This window comes from Bacillus rossius, chromosome 7, assembly GCF_032445375.1.
Source record: "Bacillus rossius redtenbacheri isolate Brsri chromosome 7, Brsri_v3, whole genome shotgun sequence".
NCBI lineage: Eukaryota > Metazoa > Arthropoda > Insecta > Phasmatodea > Bacillidae > Bacillus > Bacillus rossius.
Window position 1 is genome coordinate 18,238,769 of NC_086335.1, and position 16,607 is coordinate 18,255,375.

General features: G+C 39.0%; 1 protein-coding gene across 1 annotated transcript in view; it reads left to right on the forward strand.

Annotated features, from left to right (window-relative positions):
- Positions 1-14,521, forward strand: part of LOC134533690 (zinc finger protein Noc-like) — a 40,482-nt gene extending 25,961 nt beyond the window's left edge. The window contains exon 2 of the mRNA XM_063371246.1: positions 11,431-14,521. Coding sequence (XP_063227316.1) covers positions 11,431-12,522 — 1,092 coding nt within the window. The 3' untranslated portion in view covers positions 12,523-14,521. The remainder of the gene's footprint in view (positions 1-11,430) is intronic.
- The last annotated feature ends 2,086 nt before the right edge of the window (positions 14,522-16,607 follow it).

The window sequence follows — 16,607 nt, forward strand, 5'->3', positions numbered from 1 at the left end:
TAAATACATTTCAGTTTTATTTGCTTGAGATATTTGAAAACAAAATTGGTTTAATTCATATTTCTTGCAGTACCTTCAATTTATATAATGTTTGTATTTAAGGAAAACATATATATTTGTTTAGTTTCGCTCTTTTTTCTCGTCATGTAGATAATTTTTGTCAACACCTTTTACGTGTACATTTTTCTAAGTCGTCAGTTATAAACTGGTACTTTATATTGCACCTCCTCGTTTTGGAGTGTGTTTTATGTTATGTAGAGTTAAATATCCTATTGTAAAAACCATTTAGAGGCCTACAATCTTGCAAGTCGCGTCGCTTAGGCTCGGCGTCACCCCAGCTTTGGGCTGCTGCATGTTCGTCATGGGCGAAGATTGGTTATCCAAGTCGGGGAACCAAATTTGAAGTCGCGATAAATAATATATGATTTTTAAGGTACATAACTTCTTTGTTTTTTGAAATATTAATCATTTTTATAATTTTAATTATCAATAAACATGGATTTGCGAAAGTGTAATATTTACAATTAGTGTATAAATACTTATCTGAAAGTATATACAAATATGTCCGCATTACTTAACGTTACAATAAGAAATCTTTTAATAACCAGCTAATCCCATTATTAATCAATGCCTTTCAATAATTGCCCATTAAAAATAAATCCCGCGAAAAAAATTTAATTTTTTTTAACACGTAAGTGATTTTTGAGCTAAAAAATCTTACTTTAATATTTGTTTTCAAATCCCTGATTTTCGATTAAGCAAAAGTATGCATATGCGTAGTGACAGAAGTTAGTCTTATACTTCAAATTATAGAATTCCCATATTCAAATGACTAACTACCATACGATTTAAGATGTAACATTTCAAACACACAGCCACAGCCTCACTGGCCGAACGACTTTCCCTTTGTCTAGAGACGTTTATCTCATGTCATTATTTTCCATGTCGGCCAGTTTATACAGACGAGTCTCTTTATTAGGACTTCACATTACTCTTTGGAACACACTTGCCAAATATGTTATACATACGTTTACTTGTCATGTTTAACGCTGGCAAATATTCGTCACTACATTTTTTTTGACGTGACAAAGTCTAATAAATCGATGAACGCCGGCTGCACGCACGAAAATGTGTCCCGTTACGCACATTGTTCCGTTACGCTGTGTTCCGTTACGCTGTCGGCGAGTGCAGTAATAATACTTTATGTTACAATTGATTAAAAAATTATTTTGATTCATATAATTGATGATAGATATTTGATTACAATTTATTTATATGAAAACTTGTTCATAACTATATTTAAACTTTATAGCTAAACGCCAATTTTTAAAATTAATTACATGTAATCTACACGTGAACTGTTTCGTCGACTGTTTATAAAGTGAAGTGAAAAGTTACTGTGGTTTTCATTGCTTATTAAAACAACCATTTTTTGGGCAATAAAGGTTAATTATTCTTGCATTTAAAAAATCTGAATACTAGTATATTTTCAAGCATTTATTCTTTTATTATTAAAATAAAAATCATTCAATTTTATTCGTAAAAGTATGCATTTCATCAATGTTTTGTTATGACGTTGTACGTTAAACTATCGTCCGTAAACCGACTTTACAGACAACCAATTTTTTTCCTTACTAAATTGCCTCATGGTCACTAGCTAGCAGTTCGTTCCGCAGCTGGGATCTTAGAACAATTCAACTTCTATTGTCACATTTTCGAAATATTACTTCCCAGATTTCTGGAACCAGCAGAAGAAAATTAGCATGGTGGGAGTGGCCGAATTCTTAATACCATGTGCACTATCATGCAGTATGTGGAATCAGACCTTATTTTTTGTGTGACAAGGTTCTAATGGAAATGGAATAAGGGAAATATGTTCAAAGAGGGAATAAATAGAATTGATATACTGTTTGTTCTGAATAACAGTTTAGTAGTAGGTTGAAAATTAAGGAGAAAATACTTTGTAGGACCAGAAATTAATCGCATTGGAATAAAGTAATGTTATTTCCCGAGCTATGTTGCTGACTTAAGGGAGTGCGTGATATCATATTTCGTTGACGTTAAACATTGTTAAACTTGTAGGCAATTTGAGTGGCTTAATTTGCACAAAATGAAAATAATTATCGTATAAATTTTGCTTAATTAACTACCAAAATTTATTTTTTAATTTTTTTGTAATGTACAAATTAAAACGAAGACTGTATTTCCGAAATTAAAATTGTTCTATTTAAAGAAATGCTACTGGCTACTTCAGAATATAGTTCATATTTATTTGTGACGAATTTATTTATATTGTTCGGAAGTTAAAAAAGTTATTATTAATTTTCTTTGGTAGCTTCTGCCATTTAAGTGTACTTCTATTGGTGTGGTTAACGTTTTAATGTTTACTTAACCGAAAATGTAGGTGACAGCTGTTATCGTCTTGAGTTGTTGGCATAAGTAAATAGCGCCATAATACTTGTCTGAAGGAAATGAGGGTATGGCCGCGGACACACATCGTCCAAACCGCCACCAAGAGGCGGAGGGGAGCTTGCCTACTGTCTCAGCTGCGCGGCTGTATCGAAGTGTTCGCGAGCAATGACGATGTTCGCTCGCGTGCCTGGCGGTCGCTCACACGTCTTCGGGGGCCGCTGTATCTTATCAGTTCCTCCGCCGCCCGCCAACCTCGTCCATGTCCCGCTGCCGTACTTCTTCCAGCGCGTGATAGCGAGCTGACAAGGCAACCGGCCCGCGCGCCGCTAATGGCCCCGTGGCACGGGGTGCAACTGACGAGACCGTGTGGAAGTTATTGCCACCCGGGGAGGATAACACACCCCGGGTTATCTCTGCCTCGTTAGGACTTCACTTACACGCAGAAACTCGCCACACACACCGTCACACACCTACAATGTTTCTTCCTTAAGGGGCCCGCCTCGTCAGGGGTGTATGTGTGTTAGTGAGGCGGGATGATAAGCGCGACGCTCGCTGGTGCTTCTAGCGCGGTATAGCCTCTAAGCGCAAGTCTCTGAACTGGCGCGCATTCGTCTCGTCGTCACAGGATAACTGTGAAATTTGAGCGGTGACCGTAACATTATATGGTGGAGAAATGAAGATAAAGGTGTTATGCAAGCCCCTTAAGTGCTTTCAAGAATCTGTACTGATTGTTTTATGCCTAAAAATTACTCTGAAAACACGCGTTTTAGGCATTTTAACGCTTCTAAAAATACAGTTTAAATACTTAATCCGAAATTAAAAGTACTTTTCGGTCCTCAGCGAACTCTTAAATGCTATTCGTAAATAGGCCCCACTCGGATATCTTGAGTAGTTTTGAAATCGCGTTGTTTTTCCTGAAGCTCTGCACACCGTATGTGTGCCCAGGTAGGCGGGCCCCTTAAGGTATTAAGCGAAACTAAATTAAATCTATATTTTCTGATTTGATGCCTTCGCCTAACTGAACACACACGTTGTGTGCATACGTTCAGAAGAAACCACGTGATTTGAAAACTGCTCAAGACATTAAGAGAGGTGTCTGTTTACGAAAAGCATTTAAGCATACGCAGAGAGCAGTAGTTTTTTTCCGTAGGCCTATATTTAAAAAAAAAACTCTATTTTGTAGAGTAAAAATTTCTAAAACAGTTTTTATTCCCCAGGGTAGTTTACAGACATGAAACACCCAGTCAAGATTTTTTTAAAACAACTCAACGGACTTGCATGACACCTTTATCTTAATTTCTCCGTCATCTAAGATAGCGATGTTGGGGTTGCCGCTCAAATTTAGGCCTATTAGGTTTCTTTGCGACAAGGACAATGCGCGTCAGTTCAAAGACTTGCGTTTAGAGGCGATACCGCACTAGAAGCACCAACGAGCGTCACACTTATCATCCCACCTCACTAAAACAAATACACCCCTCACAAGGCGGGCTAATTAAGCGCAAGTAGTGGGATATCAAATTTTTAGACTAATATTTTGACCAATTTCTTTTAAAATAATTGTCAACCAAACACAGTTGATGCGTACTTCTGTAAGACCCCTGTAGTTGTAGCAAACTAGTTAAGATAAAGTCTCCTTGCACTCGTTTATGTAACAAATATGTATCCCATAATGCCGGTCGAAATTACTCTTAAATGCTATTCGTAATCAAAAACATTTAGAAAATGTTACGTCTGTTATATTTGGAACTTTAACATTTGAAAGTCATTCCCATTTCTAATATGAAATAGTGCGCGAGGTTGTGCTCTCTTTATCTCTCTGTAACTCTATGTATCTATATATCTTTCTATGCATCTCTCCATATGATTATATCACTCGCAATCTATCTCTATGTATATATTTATCTTACTACATTTAAAACAATATATTTCTATATCACTATATTTATCTGCATATTCTATATCTATCTATATGTATGTTCGTATTCTCTATACCTGTATATAACTGACTACCACTTTATAAATATAGCTGTATAATTTTCTATTTCGCTAACCATTTATTTTTATCTCTTTATATATCCAACTCATCTATGTACAAATTTTTATATTTCTCTTAATCTATACATTAATATATATCTATATCCTTATACATCTCTGTATATATATAAATCTATATATCTCTCCATCACACTATACTTCTCTATCATTCTTTCTATCTTTATCCCACTCCATCACTGTGTATCTCTCTCTCTGTCTCTATACCTATCTATTTCTCCATCTCTCTCTCTCTCTCTCTCTCTCTCTCTCTCTCTCTCTCTCGACTCGCTCGCCACCATTACTATACGGACCATACAAAGAGGGAGGAACAGGCATTAAATACTTTCTAGTAATTATCCGATACTACTCGCGCGCCACCTTAATTTTTGCTTGAAGGGTTGTTTTTATCGAAATCTCACCTAAAGTGACCGTACTTCTTTTTAAACATGGAGATACGAAGTAAGGTATTTTGTGTATACGATATTAACTACGTTAATATTTGAAGTCAAAATGAGAACGACCTCTAACCCCACTTTTTTTTCCTTTGGCATAGCAACACAATTTTTCGTTCTATTGAAGTTTAACCATAATTTCTTGCAGATGTGTTGGCATTATGTTTGATTAGAAAAATTATTTATATTATGGCATATTTACGGTTCTTCCTAACGACTTCTTTTCAAGATGTTTAACAGATTTATAGCATGCAAGCCTTTATACGGTATCTATTTGTTTTGCTGCCCAATTGCTAACCAATTGACTTCAACTTCAGAACAGATAATCACTCCATTGACTAATACCTCCATGGTTTCAAAGGTCAAGAGTGCAAAATTACATAGAGATGGGATGAACGATGATTATCAATGCAAAGGCGAAATTTTATCAAGAATAATTAATTATGCTTGAAGGATTAGTTTTATCATAATCTCACCTAAACAGTGACCTTCCCCGTTTTTTGAAGATCAAGTGTGCAATCTTTCAACTCAGTCGGACAAACGATGTGCGAGTGCATAGAAGACGAACACACACACACTTACACACTAACACACTAACACACATACAAACATTAATTTTTATATATAGGATTTTACATGTTAAGAAAATAGTTTTATGGAAAACATAAATTAGAGACAACGTATTTTTTCAGTACTTAGCAACATCGTACTCGATATAAGTGCTAATTTTTTTTCTGTCGCTTTCAAAGGTTACTCACATTGCCAGTAGGTGGCCGATCGTAATTCTCCATTATAAGTGCTGTGGTATTGTATAAAATTAAACTTACAAAGTTGTAAGTTCCAGCGACCTTTTCGTGAATGTAAACGTCAAGGTATTTTAACTCGTCACGATTCAGAATAATGTTGTCACGACCTCTCGTACAGAAACGCGTGGCTAGTTATGTGGTCAGGCAGGCAATTCTTCAGACAGGGAGTTGGCATTCCTGTTTCCTCGGCCACGCTCCTGTGTCGCGTTCCATTCCTTTCCTTATGTCAGCTCTGCGCCCCTAAATCCGTTCTAAGTACACCGAAAAAATGTATTCACCGAACAACCACAGCCTTCCTTTAAAATCGTTCGCCGCCTGCCGTTAATCTCCGCGCACAATGGGGCGTGGAGTCGCCCGGTAGCTGGATTCCGAGCATAACCACGGGCCCGGAGCCGCGGCCGGCCAATTAATGTAATTGGACTATACATTACCCTGTCTTTGTTCGCCGGCCAGTGTGGCGCTCCTGTTCGGTCATCTCTATTGCATGCCGTTACGAGTGCATCTCTTCCGGTCTTACGTGCTCATGTCTGGTAAGAAACCGTTACTATGCCCCTAGCAACTTTTCTTGGACTTTGGCAAAATGCAACCGACATCTTTCTCCTGCTCCAATGTTTGCGATTCCTCCAGACATAAAATACGAAGCAATGCAATTTTCAAAACTGAATGTTTTTCTTTAGTTACTCTATTTTTGAAACTAGTTGTAACAGGTTCCCGCTATGTAACAGTAAAGGAAATTGATTTAAATGTTTAACTTGAATACAATTAATATCAGTTTTAATTTTTTTTAACTCAATTAAAAGTATTAAAATGTAACTTTACCTCCACATAAAGAAGGCATATTATCGAAAGAATCTGCATTATTAAAGGTAATCACTAAAAACCCAATACTATGCATGTTCAGATACCGGGCATTCAGTAAAAGGAACCATTTTTGGCAAGACACTTTTTGACTTATTCTACATAAAAACTATGTCTATGACCAACGACCAGACGTATTAATCTGTTCTGCGCGTGCTGGCACGTTCGGTGACGCACGATTCATTGACCCCCGATCAGTCTCGAACATATCCGTAGTTCACAGCTCGTTCATGCAACTTTGCGTTGGAAATAAAAACGCTCCTTTTGTGATATTTCATACATTTGAATCATTTTAGATGTCGCTGACCTAACCTTATCTACACTTAATTTTAATTACACTGATACATACGAGAGACACACTCTGATACATATTAACAAAACATAGGTACACTGATACAGATATAAGAAGAAGTACACTGATAGATATTATATAAAAATAATAATCTAAAGATGAACTATTGAGAATGTCCTTGATTAGGGGTCAGTTATTATTTACAGTCGTGATGTTGGGGTTGATTACAGTAAGCTGTCTGTCACTATGATCACAGCTTTAAATAATGGAGATGTTTAAAAATCTTCATCGGTTGATATAAAAGTAGGTCCCCTAAGATATATGAAAGGTAACTTTTGTTGCTTAATTTATAGGCATATTTAAAAATATTTACTTTACTAAAAGTAATAAGCGTCGCGTCTTTAGCTCTCGGATGTTTAAATTGCTTTACTTTGATTCACATTATCAAAATATGGTATGTAAAGGCCAACTTTAATTTACACATGTGGTGTAATAATACTTATTCAACGCGCTAAAGTTATGATGATGAATAGTCACAAAAACTATTTTGTATGGGTAGTGAGTTAAGGTTTATGTTTAAGAAGCGGTTGCTAAACTGAGTGTCGTCCGTTGACCGTTCAAATTAAGTTTAATGTTCAAACCTGTGCCCCTCAATACGAGTAAATAACTCCAACGCCACTGGGTCTGTTCGGGACTAGCGTGCTCGCGCATGCACTGTGCGGACATTTTTTCTTTTCATGTTCCAAATTACTTGTCCGAAATACGTCGCGAGCAGAAAGGCGGGTTGGAAGAGGTTACAGGAGGAGGGGGGGGGGGAGGGGAGACGACACAGAGTCTGTACCTGCGGGCCAGAAGCCTGTTCCTGTGTCGTGCTCCCAGCAGACGTCAGTCATCCCGGGACACGGAAATTAATGAAAACGTCCCGAGCAAACGCCACCGGGATCGCTCAAGATTCCAATTTTATTCCGTGTCCCCCCACTTTTCCTTCACCTCTTTCACCCTCCAGCTAAGTCTTTTCTCGTCCACTTTTTACCTCTCCCAGTTTTTATTCCGCCGGGGAACAAATTGTTTTTGTAATGTTGCAGGCACGAACACCCCCCCCCCCCCCATCCTTTTTCCTTCCCGCTAAACTGTATCCTCCAGGCACGCAGACCATGGAGGTATGAGTCCATGGAGCAAATGCCTGTTCTGCAGTTGAAGTCACTTTGGTAGCTAAACACGCCGTACGTAGCTGCATAAAGGATAATGTCAGAAGCGTGTTTTGAGAGATGCAAAGGAACTCACTAGGAGAGAATCAATAAAATACCCTCATGAATTGAGTGTTCTTCAAAGACGTTAACAACTAATCGTTATACTTCGTTATAAAAAAACAAAAATGTAAACTATGTTTAAAAGGGATAAGATATATTCTGTTTTGACTTAGACTTTAATTTGTACAAACCAACCTCCATGGCGCAGACTCATCAGTCACTTGTCTTCTTCGCTCCTGAGGCTTCGAGCCGAGCCGAGACAGTCGATATATCGAGTCGCGAGGAATATCGATTTACTGGCGCGCGACAGTTCGCTTATTAAGTGCAGCCGTTGGTTCCGTCTATGGCGTGTAGTCTGTCAGATAACTCGTCTCAGATTCTACACTTCAAAATTAGTACGAGCTGTACAAGTCCCCCAGCTGTCACTCGCAAAGAAATGCATAATGACAACCACACGAATTTGTTTACAACACTGTTGACAGAAAAGTACTTGTACCATTATATAGACTGTTATTTATACCATTTGTATTACATTTGAGAACTATCGAATTTGAAACAAGTTTCATAACACCGAATATAGGTCGTGACGACGTTTGCGATCGTTTAAAATTTCTTCCAAATCAAATTCGTGCTACTCACGACATATATGCTTATTCAGTGGCTTCTGACCTGTCGGAGATGGTGCGATGCGATGAAATCACTTTAAAGTTGTAAGCAGTGCAAATTTATAGCTTAATTAATTTGTACGTTTTCTTCCAGTTGTAAAGATTTGCAGTCAGATCCCTCTTATTTAGAGGTTCAAGTGAATTGTGTTTGAAGTCCTGTTGTAAAGTATTTTTGAAATTAAACATACTTTTGAGGTGAACATGATTGGTTCTGGGATCAGATGTTATATTTTTGAAGTAAAACATTTGACAGCCGATAGGCTTATTCAAGACGATGACTCATCAGATCGTACTTAAAAGTACGACGCCTTGATGGTGTAGAGAGGGTGGGGGAATATCGATCGCCCCACTCCTCATCCTCGGACGGAGTCTTGGTGGAGCAACGCCAGTGCTTTATTTTATTTTCGCAAATCTATTTAACTTAGAATTGTGAATATTAATATTTATGTAATAGTAGTGTAAGTATTTAGTATTTTATATTAAACTTAGTTTGAATAAATAAGTCGATTCATTAAATTAAAATGAAAATAATGTTAAATATTGAAGAATTGCTAAAACAGCTACGATATGACTAGACACCTGCAAAATTCGCGGATTCATTCGGTGATAGGCTAGAATTCAAACACATATACCTCTTAGATAATTTTTTCATTGGCTTACTGTTAATCTGGACGAATCTCAACCAGTTATAAACCCTCAACCAAAGAAAAATCGAATCACAGACAAACCAGCTGAGACGACTTACAAGTCGGCAGCCAATGAACTTGCGTTATTTGCCCGAGTGTACAGAAGTATGTGCAGTCTATCCTGAAGGCCATCGAAACCGCGAATTTTGCAGGTCTCTAGTTATCACATATCAAACCTAAAGGAAAATAGGGTTGTGTTTGTGAAAATCCTCTGCGACACATGGTCCTGCTGAACCGCTGCGCAAGTTTCACTTCTAACGGGCATGGCGGCTGTGCTTGCATTTTCAAAACGAACAGCGAGTCAATGAAACGATTTCAAGGGAAATTTACATCCCACTGCTTCACTCCAAATCCGTCTGCAATGACATCGAATTCAACGGCACGTGGAACTCTAAATTTATTTATTCGTGGAAATGTAACACAATGGAATTATTGTTAACATCGCTGCATGTCTCGAAGAGAACCCTTTCTTCCGCCACGTGTGACATTTGAGTATTGTGAGATACACACTGTTTCTCGCCATTTATCGTCTCCCGTTGAATATCTTAGTTTCACGACGTTGGCAGACAATAGAAGTGCGCACATTTTCAGCGTGAGCTATGAACCCATACCGCAGGTAAACTTATTTTGCGAAACTTATCCAAGCAATTGACCAAAATGATTCCCATTAATATTGTAACGGCCATCTACGTGATTGTATGATTAAACTCATTTCATTTCCTAGAAATGATTTAGTTGTTTTATAGCGTAGGTTATTTTCAAAAACAAACATTTTGTGCAACTGCACAAGAAATTATAGTTCAAATTCCGATATACTTTAGAACTTAGACCTCCCATTAATGTGTAGATTTGGTAACACAGATACAAACTTAAGAGCCAAGAAATCATTTTCTGCTACTTTTTTTCTAAGGCTACGTGGTTACATAGATTACTTAAAAACAAGACAAATTGTAACACTCACTATATATAATAGGATGTTGGTGTGCATGTATGTATGACGGCGATAAACTCCGACACCGTTTGACCGATAGACATGAAAGTAGGCACATCGAAGTGTTTTTTCGTGGAGAAGGATTTTATCCTATCCATATTTTTTAACTCGCCACTAGATGGCACTGCAGAGCATCTAGACCATTCAACCGATCAGCATGGAAATTGGTATATTGTTATTATCACTGTCTTTAATACTTACGAGAGTTTAAAATGAATTCCTTTTAAAACGATTTATAGATTCTAGATTACATACAAACCATTCATTCTAGATATATAAAGTCAAATAAATAAACACTAGCAGGACAACATCTGCCTGGTTCTTCTAGTAGTATATATCATGGCATTTCACAATCGTGTTTCGCGAATGGAACATTTTGTTTTTACCCCAGGAAATTAAAAATTTGATGTTTTATAGTTTTGATACTGGTATGTTTTCCTATTTGTTTCAGGATTAAATGTGATATGTGGGGAGGGTTATGGGTTCTATCAAAGTTTTATTCTGCATGCTGAGTTTGAAGGCATCGAGTCGATAAACATGTTGTGCGAAGCTTACTCTAATCTTGCGGGTCCCGTCTCTTTTCATGGCCGTGTGACGTAAAATATCTGTTAATTTTTACACTCTTCTCCAAAAATTTAGTTCTGCTTTCCACTTTCGCTAGACAGGTTTCTTTTCTCATGTTGTACATGGGGATGTACTGTAGATAACTTATGTGTTTAGTATTAGTATATCCTAAGGGTGTACTAGGTATGTATCACAGGGAAATCCTTGAACAAGCCCTAATGATACATTGGCCTATTCTGGGATTGAATAAGTGGGAGGGGCAGAGGAGCTTTTAAATTTGTTCTTCAGTTGTAGGTACTTACGTTCTAGCAACTATATATTTAGATTCTCGTCGAAGTGTATATGTTTTGTAATGTCTGTATGTTGTTAAGCCGAAATGCACAGTTTGGTAAACGACATGTGTGCGTGTCTTGTGCGCAGCTGGACGCGAAGAAGTCGCCGCTGGCCCTGCTGGCGCAGACCTGCAGCCAGATAGGCGCCGACTCGCCCAGCGCCAAGCCGCTCATCCCGGCGCTGGAGAAGCCCAGCAAGGCGCCCAAGTCGGACACGCCGCGGGAGAAGTCGTCGCCCACCACCTCCTCCTCCTCGTCAGCCTCGTCGAGCGGCGGCGAGCCCGCCCCCAGGTCCAGCTTCAAGCCGTACGAGGCGTGCCCCGTGCAGCCGCCGCCGCGCGAGAAGACGCTGTCGCCCGCCGAGGACCGCGGCGCGCGCGTGCGCACGCCCGTCGCGCCGGCCAAGAGCGGCCGCTGCGGCTCCAACCACAGCGCGTCGTCGCCGCGGTCCTCCCCCGCCGTGGGGCGCAAGACCCCGGCCGACAAGCCCGCCGAGCCGGCCGCCTCCAAGGCCGCCGCCTTCTCGCCCGGCCCGCCGCCGGCCGACAAGCCGCCCGCGAGCTACCTGGCCGGCTACCCGCCGCCCTTCTCGCCGGCCGAGGCGCTCCTGCAGCACAAGCCCTACCTGGGCTACGCGCGCATGAAGACCCCGGCCGGCGGCGACACGCTGGTCGCAGTCTGCCGCGACCCATACTGCACGGGCTGCCAGCTCAGCTCGCAGCTGCTGGCGGCGGCGGCGGCGGCCGGCAAGGGCTGCCCCGGCGGCTGCGCGCAGTGCGACCACGCCGGCAAGCTGCCCGGCGCCGCCGCCGCCGCCGCCTATGCGCACGCGCAGCTGGCCGCGCTGGCCGCCGCCTCGCAGCTGCCCTACGTGTGCAGCTGGGTCGGCGGCGACGCCACGTACTGCGGCAAGCGCTTCGCCGCCTCCGACGAGCTGCTGCAGCACCTGCGCACGCACACGGCCGCCTCCGAGCCGCCGCCGCCGGCGCACCCGCTGTTCCACCGCACCTACCCCACGCCGCCGCTCAGCCCGCTGGCCACGGCGAGGTACCACCCGTACGGCAAGCCGCTGCTGCCGCCCTCGCTGGGCTACCCGCTGCACCCGCACCCGGGGCTGCCGCCCTACTTCTCGCCCTACTCGCTGTACGGCCAGCGCCTGGGCGCCGCCATGCACCCCTGAGGCGGCGGGCTGTTTGCCGGCACGACTGCCAGACTCGCTGTAGTCGCGTATGTCGCGGAACACCAGTCCCTCACTCAACTGGAACTCCGACCGCTGCGTCCGCCACGACGTGGCATTTCGACAGTTCTGTTGTCATGCAAGCCGTCCGGGGTTTGCGCCGCAAATGTTTCTACTGCGCAATCTACCTTCGTCATTACACTGTGGCTCTACCAGTCCAGCTTTCGCCTCCGTTCGTTTCTTCAGCCGGGTTTGCACTCCAAAGACTGGACTCTTGCGCCTGCTTTTCTACTACCCTGGATAGCTGCAGGTAGATTAAAAAAATATTGTGCCGTATATTTACTATATTGAATCAACAAATGGTTGTAAGAACTGTTCCGTTTTGCAATATATCGTTTTAAGAGGCGTCTTATGTACAGTATGTGAATATATGTGGCTCCATAATCTCTATAGCCTATATATTTTCTTGTATTCAGGAAACTGGAGCGTAGATGATGTAATAGCACGTATCATACAAATGTGGTTATGCCTGAGATTTGCTATGGTTTGCAGTATAATTGCTTTTGTGTATCGGCAAGCGTTGAAGTTCTGTGGTAATGGAGACGTGTAATTGTGGGTTCATTTCTTTTAAACTGACATGTATGACTTTGGCGATGCATTTTACGCAAATTTATTCGAATCAAAAATGAAATATGGTTTTTGAGTTTGTTGTTAGCTATACGAAGCTTGAAAAATGTGTAATGGCAAGTTTTGAAACTTCACAGCAAGTTTGTGATGTTAGCGTTCAAAAGTTTTGCTAAGTTTTGCATTACTTATTTCATATTTCAATTAATGTATCTGTGCATGTAAAAAGTGAAATTTACGTAACAATTCAATATTAAATATAATTATTTTTAAATTTTTAAGTAGATCTTTGACCAACTTGGTAGCAACTTCTTAAACAATGTTTCCTTGTAAATTTTAATATCCCAGTGCATATAACTGTTAGTTTTTATTATAAGATATAGGGCCTGCATCAGTGCTGAAATTCTCATACTTTAAATCTCTAAGTTGTCATTACATTTTAAAACCTTTAACTTGTGGCTTGAAAATAAATTTCAGGGCAGTATGTTTAATTTTTCAAAATAAAATTTTTGATTTTTTTTTCTTTAAATGGCTTTTTTAATATTTGTGCATAAAATTCCATTCCTGAAACCATATTGCACGTCTTATGAGATATTCTTCAATGTAGTAATAAATTAACTGTACCTATATTTACCACAATAAGACTGCAAACAACAGATCACACAGACATTGTAGTGTTCCTTGCTGTGGGAAACGAGGTACTGTACAGTTTCATAGTTCTAAGGCAAATTGTGATCTAAAATATATGTTGTGAAAGCGTATTCTAGCATGACAGTTACCGATGCATAACAGGTGGCATTCAACTTTTATTTGGTAAATTTACCTTCAGTGTTTGACGTTCATTCAATATTTCTTAATTGTTATATGTTCTAAAGTAGATTTTTTTTATGAAGCTGATAATATTGAATGAGTAACACTTATTTCGCCATAAGCACGTGCTTTTTATTAAGTAAAACAAAAACGAAATTACACAGGTGCGTGTCTCACTTCTGAGAAATTCTATGTTTTCGCTAACTTCCAAACACGGCATACCAATTTTTGTTAACTAACTTGTCATATGTTGTGGCGTTGGTGAAATATTTGTTGCTCAAACTTCAGATTCAATCATAAATGTCCGTCTACTTATCGTAAATGATGTTGCTATATTCTAAATGTCATAGGCGTTTTCTGTTTATCTAAAATTGTATTCTACAAGTTTTTGAAGCGATCATCATTGTTCAATTTTTGAGAATATGATTCTTGTAAGTAATGTATACTTGTTTCTGTACATAATTTGTTATGTGTAGCCAAAGTTATTTAAATAATTATGTGTTTATGAACTTGTTTTGGTATTTCTTTATGCTATAAGATAATGTGTAATAAAAGAGATTTATTAATATTATTGTTTTATTGCATTTAAATCTCCAAATACATCAAAGTATCACTTGTGCTACCTTCAAACTTAAGAAGAATATAGGCTGGAAAACAAATAAGTTGCAGACATTTGGAATTTACCGTGACAAGTTCCATCAAGCAATGAATATTTGGCACAAATAATGGTTCGTACGTAATGCCAGACCATAGAAATACTGAACCTGCTGTTGCATCAAGAAGTGAATCCCATCAAGTAATTTGAGAATAATGATTTGGTTTCAGCTCGAGAGCTTTAATTAATGGCTCAACGATATGTTGTACTACCCAAACCCAGAATAAAAATTAAACTAGCTGTGTATCAATGGAAATGGAATTATTAAAAAATTACTCCAACAACAGTCATCCTGAGTAAATATAATAATTTCCTGGATTTCTCCTCCAGCATCATGTTCACAAATCTAGATTCGACAACTTATACCAAACTGAAGGAAAGAATTTTCACCTTTTTAAGTCTAATGATCATTATCACAGTGTTAGTAATAAAAGACCTCTGAATAATGCCTTACCAATTTGACTGAATCTCAATTTTTATGGCGAAAGTTCCCACGATGTGCAATTGTTGGGATTATCTTTACACCTGACCTGATTTCACTTATGAATTTGTGCAAAGAATACTGGTTTTCATAACATAAATTGCTACCGTGATCGCATACAGATTGAGAGACAGCGTAATTCAGGAATAAACCACACAAGGATTTCAACAATTGTATTTTCTGTCGAATGTTGGTTTACTTTTATCACTTTTCCGTCATCAATTAAAATCAAATAGTAATGCTCCACACAATTCAAACAGACCAACTGGCACAAACTTTAAATGCAACCCACAGGTACCCAACTGTAGTGAAAACAATATTTGAACTATCTGATCATCCACGACGTTAGTAAATAAGACTGACAGTACAAATGGACATATGTTTGGTTGTGTAAGCAGCTTTTAGTGGAAATTAATTTTGATGCAGTCTCAACAGAATGTTATCAGAAAGATCACCACCCCAATCAATTCAATTGACCTAAATTTGTTAGATGAGTGAAATGCCTACAGCTCAAAATGAAATCAATAGTAATTCATAAATTGCTTCACAAAACCTCTAAAATTTCCAAACACAGGCATTTTACTTTATAATTACAGATTTAAGCGATGTATAATCATTTCAAGATACTAATATTCTACTATAAATTTAGGAAAAATATCAGCTTAAAAATAATTGCTTTGTCAGATGTCTAAATTGGGCAATATATCACAAAAATTACATAACAAGCAACCTTTCAACACTCAACACATATTCAAGCATCTATTTTGATTGTTTCTTATGAAATTGAAAGTTATTTTTTTAGAGCTAAATGTCTCACAAATCAGGAAATACAGTTTGTTTTGGAAAAGTACAAAATATAATGTAATTTCAAAATAAAATTCATCTATGCCTCCCACACTTGTTAGACAAATATCTTAAAAACTGCACAGGATTTCACATGGGAGAATTTTTTTATATTTCTGCGAAATGATTTGGTTTGAAGTTTTGAAAGTTTTACTTCAGTATCCTAATAAAATGTCTTTTTTTTTTTTAATGGAACATTGTTAGAAATGTTGATTTTCTTCTTTTTCTTGTCCCGCTTGCGATTTAAAATTTTAAATGTATAAATGCCGACAGGTTGGAGATTTGGGTTACTGTTAAATTTGCCAAAGAAGAGAGGTATGACGAACTATAACATTTGGAGGGGCATTATGCTTCTTTCAATACCTAGTATATCTTCACTAGGGTTGTGATTATAATTAAAAAGTATTTCAGTTTGAGGCTCCGATGGGAACAGGCACGCTTTCGTCCGAATCGCTAATGCAATGACCAAATAAACAATTTGAGGATAGTTCTAGAGCAATGTGCAAAATGGCATCTCCAATCTAAGAAGTGTTTGTTGACTCCGATAAATCTTTTAACTTGATCAACACAGAAACCATGTGGAAGAAAGTAAATCAATATGGAGTGCCATCACAAATTATTAATTTCATTAAAGAAACGTACCCAGATTACACATGCAGAATTATTCATGAATGT